At 37.9% G+C, this 16,001-nt stretch overlaps 1 protein-coding gene across 1 annotated transcript in view; it reads right to left on the bottom strand.

Moving 5' to 3' along the window:
- Window positions 1–16,001, bottom strand: part of MYO3A (myosin IIIA) — a 121,885-nt gene that overhangs the window by 61,805 nt on the left and 44,079 nt on the right. The window contains exons 9-15 of the mRNA XM_004691308.1: window positions 13,054–13,153; window positions 11,529–11,645; window positions 9,648–9,752; window positions 9,462–9,545; window positions 6,320–6,522; window positions 1,240–1,338; window positions 1,039–1,153 (exon numbers count right to left, since the gene is read on the bottom strand). Of these exons, the coding sequence (XP_004691365.1) occupies window positions 1,039–1,153; window positions 1,240–1,338; window positions 6,320–6,522; window positions 9,462–9,545; window positions 9,648–9,752; window positions 11,529–11,645; window positions 13,054–13,153 (823 nt within the window). The remainder of the gene's footprint in view (window positions 1–1,038; window positions 1,154–1,239; window positions 1,339–6,319; window positions 6,523–9,461; window positions 9,546–9,647; window positions 9,753–11,528; window positions 11,646–13,053; window positions 13,154–16,001) is intronic.

The raw sequence follows: 16,001 nt of genomic DNA, 5'->3' as shown, positions 1-16,001 counted from the left end.
CTATTACCCAGTAATCTATTCCTGGGAACAGACCAGAGAAATAAAGACATATATCCATACAAAACCTTGTGCATGAATGTTCATAGCAGCATTATTCACAGTGGCTAAAAAATGGAAACAATCTATATATTATCAGCTGATAAAGTGAATATTCATAAAATGAATTATTATTCAACAATAAAAAGAAACGAAGCACTGATACTACAACATGTATAAAACTTGAAAGTATTATGCAAAGTGAGAAAAGTCCGTCACAAAGGATAACATCACTCTATGTGAAATGCCTACAAGAAACAATCCATAGACAGAAAGAGTTAGATAGGGATAAGGAAAAAAAGGCTCATTACTAGCATGTTTCTTTTGGAGGTGAAGCATTTTGGACATGAAATATTTCAAAGTGTCTGCTGGTGCCTCTCTGGTAGTCTAGGGGTTAAGTCTTAGGGCTGTCACCACTACAGCCTGAGTTCAATCCCCAGTGTGGCAGACCTCTCCTGTCTGGTCTGTTGCTCCCCTCAGCAGTGTATTTCAGTCAATCTGCCTGTTCTGCTCCCCACTCTGGTGAGTCCTCTCACCTCCTAGCATCTCTGTCCTATCCCCCAGTTCTTCTATGCAAAAAAAAAAAAAAAAAGGTGGTTAAAGTGATGGATACACACCTCTGAGAACATATAAGAAGTCACTGAAATGAACACACTAATGACTGACATGCATGGTACGTGAATTACAAGTTAAAAGGTTGTTATGAAAGAAAACTGCACAGAAATAAGTAAGATGGTGACATTTCGGCATTTATGCAAAATTATATATATGTGAGAGATTCCAACAGAAATAAAAGATTAGAATAAAACTATTCGATAATATAGCATCAATAAGTCAAAGAATTATAGTTATTTCATACATTTATTTTACTGATTAAAAGCAAAAGTCACATAAAACACTTAGCAAAATGTCTGGCATATATTAATCACTCAATAAATGCTCTTACCTTTAATGATGACAAAAGAGACTTCATATAGAGATTTAAATGTTTTTCATACTTACCTCCATTGTAAAACCTATGACCTTGAAACATTGCTCAATTAATTCATACTGGGATTTATAGAAACTATTATTCATCATGTCCTGTACTGTTCTGAGGTGGTCATTTTGCAAGTATCTGAAAAAAATATGAAAGGACAGGGAAACATCTAAAGTTAAGTGAAAAATAAACATTATTTACAAAAGTACAACCAGTTGGGTTACCTGGGAGGCTTATTTTCAGGCAATTTATAATGGGCTAGTTTCTTCTTTTCTGCTAAACCAGCATAGATGTAGTAAAAAATATGGAAATTTTTTTCTCCACTGAAAGATATAAGACATTTTTAGTAAGATAGTAAGATTACTTATTAATTGGTAACATTATCAGCAATATAATTATTAGTGCAACAGCAGCTGTATCAATGTGGGCTTGCCCAAATACTAGATTCTGGCTTTCTGTGGCTGTCAGTACTGTCATTTTCAAGAACTACTATCATTAAATTATGGATACTGTTCAGCACTATCTGTGAATCATTCAACACCTAATTATGAGTGAGCACCATGCACTGCTCTAGGCACTGGGGGATGAAGAGGAGCAAAAACTCCCTAATTTCTTGGATCTTACATGCCCTTGGGAGCATACAGAAAAATAAGCAAATAAAAAAATTGTGTAGTATGTCAGAGGGTGATAAATGCTATATTATGTCATTTACCTGCCTTAACCCCCAGCTTACCCATGCAGTTTACTTATTTGGTATATAAGGAAACTGAGGCTTAAAGAGGTCACTCATCTCCCCTCAGATCACAGGACTGAGGCTGAACTAGATTCAAACCAGGGCTGTTTGACTCCAAAATCCATGTCTTTATGCAGCTTGGTAACTGCACTTCTGGAGTTCAGTGTTCTCATTTGTATGAGAAATCTACTTCTTGTGAGTCTCAGCATAGAGGACTCTGCAAACGTAAGTAAAAACAGCATATTCCAGTCTACAGAATAATACAGTTAAGGAAATGTGAGTCATGATAATGTAAGAAACTAGTATCTGATGTCCACAACTCAACCGTTGAGTCTCAGGGATTCCCTGAGACAGGCCACAATTAGAAGGTAATAGTGAATACGACAAATACGGATCCAACTATATACACAATTACCTTAAACATCAAAACATTGTTAGAGGGATCAAAAATCAAGATCCAATTATATGTTGCCTACAAAAAATGTACTTTATGTATAATGTCACATATAGATTAAAAGTAAGTGGAGGAAGAGAACTTTATACTGGTGAATGGAAAGGAGGAATAACTATATTAACTTCAGAAAGAGCAGAATTCAAAGGAGGAAAGTTATCAGGGATTTAAAAAAGAAAAGAAAAGAAAGGAGAAAAACCTTCACGCTCAAGTTTCTTTAACCTTAGTGATAAAGGGTTCAATCCTCCAAAAGACAATCCTTAATGTGTGTGGGCCTAATAACAGAGCATCAAACTATGGGAGGCAAAACCTGATAGAACAGGATAAACAGGTGAGTCCATGAGTGTAGTTGAGACTTCACACTTCTGTCAGAAATGGACAGATCCAGCCAGCAGAAAGTCAGTAAGGACACATGGGAAAGCAACAGCACCATCAATCAACTGAATATAACCGACATGTTAAACTACTTCACCAACACCGGCAGAATTTACACTCCTCTCAAGCTCACCTGGAACATTTACCAAGCTGGACCACATTCTGGCCCATGACAAACTTAAAGTAATAGAATGTCTGTCGTCTCTGCTTTTGGACCACTGTGGAATTAAATTAGAAACCAGTAACAAAAAGATAACTGGAAACTTCCAAGATAGGTGGAATTCCACATTAAGGATTGTCTTTTGGAGGATTGAACCCTTTATCACTAAGGTTAAAGAAACTGGAGCATGAAGGTTTCTCTCCTTTCTTCTCTTTTCTTTTTTAAATCCCTGCTAACTTCCCTACTTTGAATTCTGCTCTTTCTGAAGTTAATATAGTCCTTCTAAACAACAAATGGTAAGAGAATAAATCTCAAGGGAAACTGAAAAATATTTTGAACAAGATGAAAATGAAAGCATGGCTTATCAAAATTTGTGGGACAGATTCCTTGTTAAGATTTAAAAAAAAAAAAGACATTTTGAAAGACAAAAGTGTCATTGATTAGTTTGCATTCCGGCTTGAGATTGGGAAGGCAGCTTCCTTGAGTCTGAGAAGGCATCATGTCACCATAGGAAGTGAGCAAGGAATTCTATGTGTCCAGGAAATCTGGGTCTTTCAAATGACTGGGTTGCAGGGAACAGCCATAGGACAGAACAGTGGCAGAGGATGGGGATGCAGAGAAGAGGAGTAAGAGTTACCACAGACATCAACTCGAAAGTACTTACACATGGAGAGGAAGGGCGGTCAGAGGTTTTATGTAAACAGAGGCTCATTCCTTTCCTTAATAAAAGGGGTGATAGGAAAAGTATCATGTTTGGGAAGATGCATGTGGAGTTGAATTCTAGATGATACAGGATATCAAGGGAGTCGGAAATGAATGAAAAAGGGAGAGAGAGAAAAGTATATCTTTGGGTCTCAAGAACACAGGTGTTCACGTGGATCACACCGAGTTCCCTATTGAGGCCAAGATCAGAAGAAACTGCTCAGTGAAAGAGCACAGGAAAGAGAAACACTTCACTCAAGGACAAATTTCTGGTGAACAAAAATTTTAGGAATGGGTGGATGAATCTAAGTCTGAGAAGAAAATTTCAAGAGACATGTGAGAGGAGTCAGGAGAATCCGGTGTGACGGCAAGTACAGGTGTGTGTTTCACAGGTTCAGGTGCTGCAGGGAGGGCCGGCCCGTCCCTGAGATTCACCGCATCTGCGTTTCTGCCCATACTTGTAGCAGTCACACATCAATGAACACTCACATAGTGCATGAGCAAGGTCAGAATCAAGCCAAATGTTTAGTTGAGTTCTAGCTTTTCTCATCACAAAATAATAAAATGTCCCTAAGACCAGCACAATGTGTAATTTAAATTGTTTTGTTCTAAGGAAATCATGTTGATGGCTCCATGTGTCACACACTTTTAAAGCTTAAGTGACGAAGTGTGCAATTAGTGACTCATCAATGCAGACACACAAAATTGGTGGTTTTCTCTTTAACGATCAGTTTATATTTACTGAAGAATGTGATTTGACAAGACCTGGAGATACTATAGGAAATACATTAACCTTCAGTGGATTAAAAAATCAGAGAATTAAAGAAACAGGGAAAGATACCTCTAAACAGTACCCCTCTCCAGGTGTGGAAAGATTGTCCTAATGACACCCAAGTTGTACTTAAGACAGGCTACAGCATCCTGTACATATGCGTGTGAACAGGGAGGCCCAGATCAGCCTGGGGACAAATAGAGGGTCCAGCAAGTTACCAACTAGTGTTTTGCTGATTCTGGCTCCACCCCTAATTGTGGACCCTCTGATACTTCAAAGTCCCACTCAGTCCTTTGCTGGAGTACTCTAAGGGCTGTCTCGTGTGCTCACCTTCCCTGGACCCTGGGACAAATACTCAAACACCCTTAAAAGTGTTTGTAAAAGTCCTCACAAAGGTTTGGCTTGCTGACCCAGCCTCCCCGCCTTCCAGTGAAATGCTTGAATCTTTATCAAAGCGACCAGTAATAAAGTACAGAAAGCTAACAACACCGCTTTGCATTCCCAAGACCCTGTAAGGCATTCAAAAAAGAGTGCTTTTGCTTTTAATTTTTTTATTACAGTTCCCTTCACCAAATAACCGGACTCCTTAATACCTCTCTGCTGCCACCTCTCTGGTTACTCATGGAAGATGATCTCATTCTACCTTCCTAAGAGATTAGATTTAACCGCAATTGAATAAGCTTTGTATCCAAGCATTATGGCTCTCCAGGAGACCAAGCTGCTTTAACTCTAGAATCCTGTCTTATTCAGCTTTATAGCTTCTTTAACTAATACTATTCCTGGCACACAAAGCAGGGATTCAATGAATATTTGCCAAATGGGTGGATGAATAGGTAGGTGGGTGGGTAGGTGGATGGACGGATGGGTGGGTGGATGGCAAAACCATGTGGACTAAGTTCTGGCCACTGAGCATATGTTGGTATTAGTAACTCCTGTTTGCAGAACAACATCCACATCCCTTGTTCTGTACTGGATGTTATTTTGAATCTTCCCGTAACTATCAACATTAGTACAACTAATAACCATTTAAATTTATGGGGTTCTTCAGCAATTCCACTCCTAGGAATCTACCCAAAGGTCACATAAACATTAACTTGAAAAGAAACCAGCACTCCTATGTTCATTGTGGCATTACACACACACACACACACACACACACACACACACACACACTGGAATACTATTCAGCAATTAAAAAGATAAACTCATGCCATTCATAGCAACATGGATGGGATTCAAGGGACTATCCTTAGTGAAATAAGTCATGAAGGAAAAAGAAAAATATCAGATAGTTTCATGTATAGGAGGAATACAGGGCAACCAAACAAGAAGTCAGGAAAAAAAAAAGACAAAAGTGGCAGGCAAACTATAAATCCAATATATATAGCAGAGGAGGGAGAGAGAGGCATCAAAATGGGAGGGAGGAGCACAAAGAGACTGTGGTGATAGTTCACAGGTGACTTGGTGGTGGGAACTTTATGGGGATTATACCCAAGAGGAGAAATCAAACATGCTACAAAATGAACAACGATGTAAAACATAAGTAATTAATTAAAAATAAATTTATGGGGTTCTTACTATGTGCTTCTCATTGTGCTAAGTAATTCAGGCATTACCTTAGGCAGTAGGTAGGAATTATTGCTATCTCTATTTTAAACATAAAACAAAAACAGGCATTGAGGGGTTATTTCAAGTTATGCACATAGTAAGTTGCACAACTGAGATCCCACAAGAGTCTTTAAGCTTTAAATATCTTACCCATGATGAACAGATTTGTCACCTGAGCTGCAGTTCAAAACCATACTTAACATGTCAGATTATCACATACTCAAATGAATAACCGAGTTGTTTTGGAATCATTTGGCCCCGGGAGAAACCATTCAGCTACACATTGCCAAAGGAGCCCATTCACACTTATATAAAAATGTTACATTGATGGCTAAAGTCATCAGGCAATAAAAAGGGTAATCCAACAAAACCCATTCCTTGATCTTTTATTTGCTCTCTTGTATGTAACCACAGAAAGAGTAACACAAATGTATATCTTTTGTATTACTCTTTCTATGGTTACATGCATATGTATACACATACATATATATATAAACACTTACATGGCTTGGTGGATAACTCTGGATTTCTCCAAAAGGTATTCAGAAATCTGTGCTCCCACTACAGCTCCAGAAGAGGTAAATTTCATTTCTAAGTATTTTCCAAATCGGCTGGAATTGTCATTTATAATAGTGCAGGCATTGCCAAACGCTTCCACCAAATTGTTGACTTGTAAAATCTTCTCCTGCAGGGTCCTGTTATTAGCCTAGAGAGAACATCAAAACATTTAAAAAATGTGAAATAAGTAATTCTGTATGTAATAAAACTCTCTGCTTTCATAAGCATATTGTACAGATATAACATAGGATCATATTCTTGGCATACTGCCAGATGTTATAACCTGGTCTATTTTTCCTCATCCATATAAGACTCCTACTTGGCTTTCTTTTAAGGCTGAAGAGATATTTCTCACTTTTCTACTCAAATAAAATTCTGCACAGGGCCTGATTTACCAACACAATTCATAAGCAGTCTATACCACAATGAAGGACACCTCAAATTCTGTTATGCCTCTAACTGTCTGAGCCCCCATCCAAATGTTTCTCAAAGTCAGATGTAGCTTCCTCAGCTGCTAAAACTGAAACTAAGGGAGTAAAGGTAAACTGTAAATTTGTATGTAGAAGAAAGAATAATTGTGAAAATTGAGACTAGCTGAGAATTGTAGATGAAGTAGGAGAACCCCAGACAAGGCCAGTAGGCCTGTTACAGGACAGGGAGAGAGGGGCAGTACTGAACCCCCAAACCTGTCTGCTCTAAGTGGATTCTACCATCTGCCGCATCAAGACAAAACATATAAAACTGTAATGAAAAGGGACTTTAATACAGTGAATATACAATACGGAACACAAAGAATATAACTTCTAAATCAAACATCTGAAGTTACCCATCCCCTTGTGGGCAAAAGTCAACCCAAAAGGGGTTAGCCCAAAGCAAGGCCTGAAAGCCTGCCACAGGACTAAAGCACCTTCTGGCCGGGACCCATGGAAAAGGGTCAGAAATGGGTCTGGGAGGAAAAGAGCAAAATCAAAATCAATATAAACACTGCCATAGTCACCTCCCTACAGGTCTCTCCCCCACATCTGCCTTAGCCAGTCCAGGGCCAAGAAACAAGCACGGTTTCTTCATCACATGCTTGCTGCTCTATGTGGCTTCCTCAGGTCTCCTTGTTCTCCATCCTGCTTCCTTCTTTTTCTTCTCTTTCTCTCCTTTTTCTCTGCTCAGCTCCACCCTCCTTCTGGGTGGGGCAGGGAACCTGAACTTCCCCATTTCCTAGGGACCACTGGCTGTCCCTCTGTCTTCTCTATCTTATATTCTTTCCTCAGAATATTTTCTTTACTACTTTCCTTGAAATTCTACCAAGTAGAATTTACATAACACCAAGTCGTTTTAAAAAACTATCCATCAAGTAGATTATTTTCACTATAATCCCTGAATTTTGTAAGTTTTTGTAAGTAAGAGAGAGAAAACAATAAATCTTTCCAGAATAGGCCACACTAGAAGTCTAAGGAGAATTCACAGAGAGGTTCTGAGAACATGGAAGGACTTTGTGTAGCTCCTAAAAGAGGCATTAAGTGTTGAGAGATGAATCTGGCAAGAATTGGGGCAAAAGGATTTAGTTAGTTTTTTGTTTATTAAAAAAAAGAGAGATGTTGGCCCTCCCTGGTGGCGCAGCGGGTTAAAGCACAACACTAAGAAGCTAAAGCATGAGTTCGATCCCCGCCTGCCCCGGAGGTGACCACATGGCGTGGCAGACCTCTCCTGACCCGCCCGCTGCTCCCCTCAGCAGTGTTCTTCGTCAGTCAGCCTGTTCTGCTCCCCACTCTGTCTCTGGTGAATCCTCTCACCCTCCACATCTCTGGCCTGTACCCCAGTTCTGTATGAATAAATAAATAAATCTTTAAAAAAAAAAAAAAAAAAAAGAGAGATGTCTGCATAGATACATCTGGGAGGTCTTAGGGCAGGCCTGTTTGGGAGAGGCCATGTGTCCATGAACTGGTGACAAAAATATCTCCATCCACCTATATTTTAAAAAGCAGTGCAGTACTAAGTAAGGGTGGAAGGAATGCCTATCACAAAAGGTACATTTCGTGGACATTCAATTTTTGTAGTTGGTAAATCATTACAAGGAGATAAGTAAAAGACAGGACAAGAACTGATAAGGGTAGGATTCTAATATATATCACTATCCCCAATTAACATGAAGCCACATTTTGAGATCTAGAACAAGATAAAGAGATTAGATAAACAAGTCTGAGGACATCTGCAAGACAACAGTCAGGTACAAGTGAGTCCATTATTGATGAGAATCTATCAGCTCAACATCAAGAAAAAATAGCAAAGTCCCTTATAAGGGCCAGGGAGTTAGTTATTCATTTCAGGTATGCCAGGACAGTAGGCCAGGCTATGCCTCCCTAGCCCTCTCTCTCCAAAGTTGTATCTTAATTTTTTTTCAAAGTTGTGTCTTATTTCAGTATCCTTTTGACTCTTTTAGAATAAAGTTTCTCCTAGAAGTAAGGGGAGGGGAAGTTAATGGGCAGAGGCATGTGGGTGGGTGGGGGAGGCTTGAGATGCAGCTGGGGTAGCCTCCTTTCCCTTCTCTGCTGGTTTTTCCAGCAGGATCTTTCCTGAAGCCTGACAAGTCTGATTGGTAAAGTCATAGTAACCCACTGAGCAAAGTTAATATTTGATTTTAACGAAAGCATGGGATTCTTTTGATCCATTATTTTGAAAATGTATTAGACTCAATGAAGCAGTTGTTTTGACATATCAGTCCTCCCTCTTTATAGAGTGGTTATTTGTGCTATGTCTCTTGAATTATTTATGTCTGTTTTTTATGTATTAACATGTTTTTAACCAGCAACCCACAAAAGTAGAGAAAGTATCCAGTGAATATAGATTAGAGTTCAAAAGAGTGGAAATCACATTTATTTAGCTTTGCCTACTAAGAGTGAAAAAAAAGTGAGAATATCTTCAAAACAGAACCTGTTTTCTCTCTATTGTCTGTTACACTTTAAAATCACTAAAAGCAACATGTGAGTTTTATAAGTTCTGCACATTGTTTAACATGGAATTTAGTGAATATTAGTCAACCAAATTCTGAGAGAACAAATACTTCTGTTAGGACAGAGAAAAAATAAATTCTACCTTTCCAAGCACTGTCAGCTGCTGAACTAAAAGATGAGCACTTTCAGTCTTTCCAGCCCCGCTTTCTCCAGAAATAACAATGCACTGCACAGGAGAAAAGGGACCATAAGAAAACTATAGAAGTAGAAAATTCAGCTCACACAAAAGATAGTAGAGGGAAATTTCTAAGAATATGCCTATCCTTACCTGATCTGAAGTATATGTTATCATAGACTGATAGCCTAAGTCAGCCATTGCAAAGATGTGAGGAGGATTGGTACTTCTCTTTGCTCCAATATATAATTTGGAATGCTAAACGTCAAAAAGAAGACATTTTATTGCTTCTAGGCCTTTTGGCTAAGATCAAGGGCAAAAAGAAGACATTTTGTAGGGCTTTTTTTAGTGTTCCAATTTTTAAACCAAAACATAAGTCAAAATAAGGTTTCATACCACAAAAACATGGCACATGCTACACTCACATACCACACACATGTGTACACACAAATCATTTACTGTTATGTAAAACAAAAGCCTGACCTGAAATATCCCAGAAATATGATATGACATTTTATGATATAATATGACTACGGCAGTGGCATTTAAAAGACTTTTTGAAGTACAAAGCACTTCCAAAGTAGAACTTAAAATTTCAAAATACTATTATTTTTTGAAATAACAAGACATTTTATAACTAAAGGAAATCAGGTATCATTCAGATGACTATTCCTAGTCTGATAAATGACCATTCCCTCCCCCTTTACATCATTTAACATACATTCTTTCATTTTACTTATCCTAAGTCACATAGTTATTTTTTTTTTTTAAAGATTTATTTATTTATTCATATAGAGCTGGGGTACAGGCCAGAGATGCGGAGGGTGAGAGGATTCACCAGAGACAGAGTGGGGAGCAGAACAGGCAGATCAACGAAGTACACTGCTGAGGGGAGCAGCGGGCGGGTCAGGAGAGGTCTGCCTCGCCATGTGGATCTCCTCCGGAGCAGGCGGGAATTGAACTCATGCGTAAGTGGCTTAAGCTTCTTAGTGCTGTGCTTTAACCCGCTGAGCCACCAGGGAGGGCCCACATAGTTATTTGATGATAGAATTTGCATTAAAACCCAGCTCTTCTGAAACTTAGGTCAAGAATCATAAATTACCATTGTCCTGGTAAATTTTCCATTGGTAGAGGTGACCACTTATAATTTTTTTACATTAAACAGAACTATCAGGTACAGCATTAAATAATTTTCTAATGTACACAAACAGCCCAAACAAAATGGTCCATTTAAAAAAGAAAATAGCCTAGTTTGATTTCAGAATGCCCTTTTATATTTAAAACATTAGGGGTTGACCAGTGGATAAATTTATACTTACATTCATCAAACACAGTGTCATTATGTAAAACGGAATTTTTAATATCAAGTTGTAAAGCCATTAAGTACCTATTATCTCTAAATATACGAGTACTTCAACTCTCCCACACTTAGCTGAGAGATAGACATTTAGTATACACTTTTTAGGCACCTACTTATGGACATTATATATAGTAGAGTCCAGTTACTAATAACTGGATGTAATGAACATTCTGCACATACTTTTATAAAAAAGTTCAAAAAAGGCCCTCCCTGGTGGCGCAGCGGGTTAAAACACAGCACTGAGAAGCTAAAGCCACTTCCGCATGAATTCGATTCCCGTCTGCCCCGGAAGTGACCACATGGCGTGGCAGACCTCTCCTGACCCGCCCGCTGCTCCCCTCAGCAGTGTACTTCCTCCATCTGCCTGTTCTGCTCCCTGCTCTGTCTCTGGTGAAGCCTCTCGCCGCCCCTGCACCTCTGGCCTGTACCCCTCAGTTCTGTATGCATAAATAAATAAATCTTTAAAAAAAAAAAGTTCAAAAAAAGGGGAGTCTACAGACTTGCACCTAGATGAATTTGTCTTCCTTTTTTCCCTATCTCAATGTTTTAATCATAATTATTTTACTGTTCAAAATATTGAATACAATTTCTCTGGTACCTATTTAAATTAATTTAAGTCTCTGAGAAGTGTAATTATTTGTACAGAGCAAGAGCATGCAGGCCACACTACATACCTCTGGGGAATAAAGGCCCAGACTTTGAAAAGGGTTAAGAGCAATGAGTATATCTCCCACATACAAATAAATCTGGTCTCTGGCATAACACTTCTCAAGTTGTTCTGAGACTGTGTTCTAGAATAAAACAGAAAGAACTTCTCTCTCTTAAAAATTATTCATGGTCAACTACAATTTTAAAAGTAAACAATAAAAAAAACCCCAAAACATCTGGACTCAACCAAGGTACAGAAAGAAATAGACATATTGAAAATAAGAAAGGATACATAGGTCAGCAGCTAATCTTTCACTTTGAGAGCAAGGGATGTAACAGATATTTGAACCTACCAAAAGACACATTAGATATTACAGGAATGTTTTATACAGATAATACTTTCAAGGAAATAAGAAAATCCAGTAAAGGAAGAGAAAGAACTCTAGAAAAGAGAAGGGAAGATACAGTGAACACGATTTTAACCCAAATCAAGTTATTCAAACTGATTTTGTAGAATGTTAGCCTTTTACCTAGACATTTGATTTATGAAGCAGAGAGAAAAGTTCTAGAAAATAACTTTCATAGGTCATAAATCATATGAGTACAAAGAATCAATTTTAACAGTATCAGAAATCATCATTTATAGTACATGACATAAGAGAAGAGGAAAAGATCTTAGATCAAAAAGAAAAAGAATATAAAGCATAAACAATTGATACAAACAAACCCAGAGCTTTAATATATAGATCGAACAGGTCAGTAATATGAGTAGCAGAAGTCTTCTTCATTTTTACAAGTCCAGGAATTCACCTCACTGGAAAATTTGATAGATAAGAAGATTCATAGAAGTTTTGATAACATCTGACTTGCACACCTTATTTGGTAACAAGATGCTTGATATTCTCAAGACAAATTATTTTGAGGAAGTACTTCAGTTATTTATGCAACACTGATTTTACCAAAATGACTGTTTATGTTCAGAAAATGCCCTTTGATATATCTGAGCAAAATTCTCAGGTGAGTATACAAAGTATTAAAGAAGAAAAAACTTGATGTTTTTAAAAAATATAGAGACATTGTTTGGTTTCTCTAAATATTAAGAGAGCCCAACCTTATAGGGAAAAGGAGCTATTTATTCTTCTAGTTATCTGATTATCTGGGATAAAGGGGGATGAGGAGAGAGGAGGCTAAGGCTAGAATTTACTGGTTTGGGTTTGTAGCTTCAGGAGAGAAGTTTGATAGGATAAGGAGTTTCAAGTAGAATTCAATGTCCTGAAAGAAGTTCTGTGAGAGTGGGGACTCTGATCTCATGATTGGGCTATAGACTGTGGTAGTAGACAGACAGAAAGATTGATACCTTGCTGGAGAAATCTGGAAATATGAGTTCCATGTATTAAAAATGAAGAAAGGGAGAGATACAATAATAAAAAGAGAAAAACCAAACAAGACTTGAGACTTATAGGAACTATTCAAAAAACTTTCTGCTCATATTACTTCTATAAATTAAAAAAAATCTAGAATGATAATAGTTAATTAAACTAAGTTTCTTACCTCATCCAAAATTTCTAAAGTTGCTAAGTCATCTACATCCTTCATATTAGAAATCAGAGATCTGCAGAAATTACCTTTCTTTGTATGAAGACGTTCATGTCTGTGAAGCAACACAAAAAGAAAGACCCTTCTGAATTGATTTGCTCATTTCAATTGGAACAAACTGGCAGAAAGGAGTATAATGCATTAAATTTGTGTGTTCTTCATTGGAAAAATGCAACATGTCACACTTTATGAATGATAAGAGTACATTATTTCTAGAACCATTTATCCTATAAATATATAATTTGCTCTAAATTCCTATATGGTTTGATCTAGAATAGTGAGTCTAAAAGACTGGAAGTTGTTAAATTGCCAACTTGTTTAAGGTGATGTTAGTCCATTAGTGATTCAACTTTAAAACTTACTATTCTGCAAAATTTAATAGGAATGCAAAATAAGCCATGCTGTAGATTTCTAGAGGTTAATATACACAGAAAGTTGATATAAGGTGCTAGGAAGTTTATTTTCAAAGTAAAACACTTCAACAACTTTCAATAACAGCAAAAGCTCTTTGATTTAACTTGAAGGCTAGAGAAATTGCTGACATAAGTACAAGGTTTATTTCAGTTTTTGTGGACATGAAATTACTAGCCACTTTATTCTGAGAACTTTTATTTTTGGACACACTTTTAAGCATTTGAGTTTCTCTGTTGGTAAAAGGGAATGGAATAAATACATACAAAGATGAATAAGAATCATAACACTATAAATTTTAATGGTTTCTCATTGTTCAGAGAATTAAGTCACTGTTGCTAAACGGTCCTCCCCATCCCCCCTCCCCCCCATATCCAGCCCTACTTTTGCTGCACTAGGTTCTTGCTGCTGCCACTTAATTCAAGGACATCACTCTTGGTTCCTCTCTCTCCTATGTCATCACTCACACCCCCTCTCAGCTGTTACAACATCCACCTCAAGCAGACAAAGCCTTCCTTTACTTGAATTTCCTCTAGCTACTATTCCTTCTCCTTGTTTTACAGTAAAAATCCTTAACAGAATTTTCTGCACTTAATTTTTTAAATTTCTTTCCACCCATTAAGAAAACCCATTTCCATCAGGCAGTCCTCTCTACACACTTAAACAGCTTCTGTTAAGCACTAATGGCCTCCACATTGTTAAATTCAAAGGTAATTCTAATCCTCATTTTACTTAACCTATCAGCATTATGGACAAATTCCTTGAATATATTTATCTTTATTCCTTGTACGTTGCTTTTTTATTTTTAAATTTTATTTATTTATTTTCTTACATTGTTGATAATTTTTTGACAATATTGGATTTCTCCCCTCAGATGTGGTCCCTGTGATTGTCCCAGACCACAGCACCCTCCGGTCCATCTCCACACTCTTTTGTGCTTTTCCCTCCCCAATTTTGACCCCTCTCTCTCCCCATTCCTGGCTGTTTGCCTCAGATCTATGACAGCTTGCAAGTATTATCTTTTTCCTGGCCCTTGATATTGAGAAATGCAAACTGGGAAAGAAGTAAAACTATCATTATTTGCAGATGATATGATAATATATAGAGAGAACCCTAAAAAATCCATGGAAAACCTAGTTAAAACAATAAACCAGTTCAGTAAAGTAGTAGGTTACAAAATCAATACACAAAAATCAGTATGCTTTCTATATGTAAACAGTTTGAAGAGGAAGAAATTAAGAAAACCATCCCATTTATAATTTTACAAAAACAAAAAAACAACAAAAAAACAAAAACCTGGGAATAACCTAATGAAGTAAGAAAGACCTACACATGGAAGAATTACACACCATTATTGCACACCTCTTGATTACCTTCCTTAACTCACTGCCCCAGCACCCTGATCGGTCATGGCCAGAACGAAGTGTGTTAAAGTTGATGAAGTTGGAGGTGGAAACTAACGAGGTTTGGTGAGGGCAGGATTACTGAGATTTACAGATGTCTTAGATGCATTCAATTCTGAATGTCCAAAGAAAGCATGACCTTGCCCCTCAAAGCCTACGACTCCTACGATGTCCGTAGTCTTAGTGACCCATAGCCAATTATCTATACAGACCAGAAATTTCCATCTCTTACCACTTATATTGACTTCACCGCTGAATGACATTTCTAATCTCTTTAATTTCCTAAATCTGCATCTCTCCCACTCCCCTGGAGATGGTACTACCATTGACTAAGCTGGAGATGACAGAGGTTAGCAACAGTGAGACTGGAGGAAAAAAATCAGATGTCATGAAACCACTGAACAGATATAGGAATAGTTTGTAAAATTTGTCTGGCCTGCTGGCTTGACATATGGTTAATAAAAAGGTACTGGGTGGGGGGGAGAAGAGGGTGGTTGCTACAAATGAATATTTTGCTCTCCTAACTTCTAAAGAGAAGATCACTAAAACCTGAATCATCTGTTTCTGAGGTAAAATCTCCACTGCTCCTCTGCTGACCTTTGAGCCCTGTTATTTCTTTCTTTTTTAAAAAATATTTTAAAAAGATTTATTTATGTATACATACAGAACTGGGGTACAGACCAGATGTTCAGGGATGGCGAGAGGATTCACCAGAGACAGAATGGGGAGCAGAAGAGGCCAACTGATGAAATACATTGCTGAGGGGAGCAGTAAGTGGGTCAGGAGAGGTCTGCTGAGCTATGTGGGTCACCTCCAGGGTGGGGATCGGACTTATACTGAAGTGGCTTTAGCTTCTTAGTGCTATGCTCTAACATGCTGCACCATCAGAGAGGGCCCGAGCCTTGTTATTTCTTAGTTGGAGCATTACAAACAGTGAGAATGGGCTTTGAAAAACCTATGTCACCCTATGGTAGGTACCTGCCAATGACCCCATGCCACTCAGAGCAGCCCCCCTGGAATCCCACCCTACACTCACCTATTGCCACAGACTTCATCTCTACTATGGTGCCCTACACGCTCCTGGCCTCT

Source organism: Condylura cristata, unplaced genomic scaffold, assembly GCF_000260355.1.
Source record: "Condylura cristata isolate star-nosed mole 26May11 unplaced genomic scaffold, ConCri1.0 scaffold00030, whole genome shotgun sequence".
Taxonomy (NCBI): domain Eukaryota; kingdom Metazoa; phylum Chordata; class Mammalia; order Eulipotyphla; family Talpidae; genus Condylura; species Condylura cristata.
Note: the sequence above shows the minus strand (reverse complement) of the source record. Positions and strands in the feature narration are given on the sequence as shown.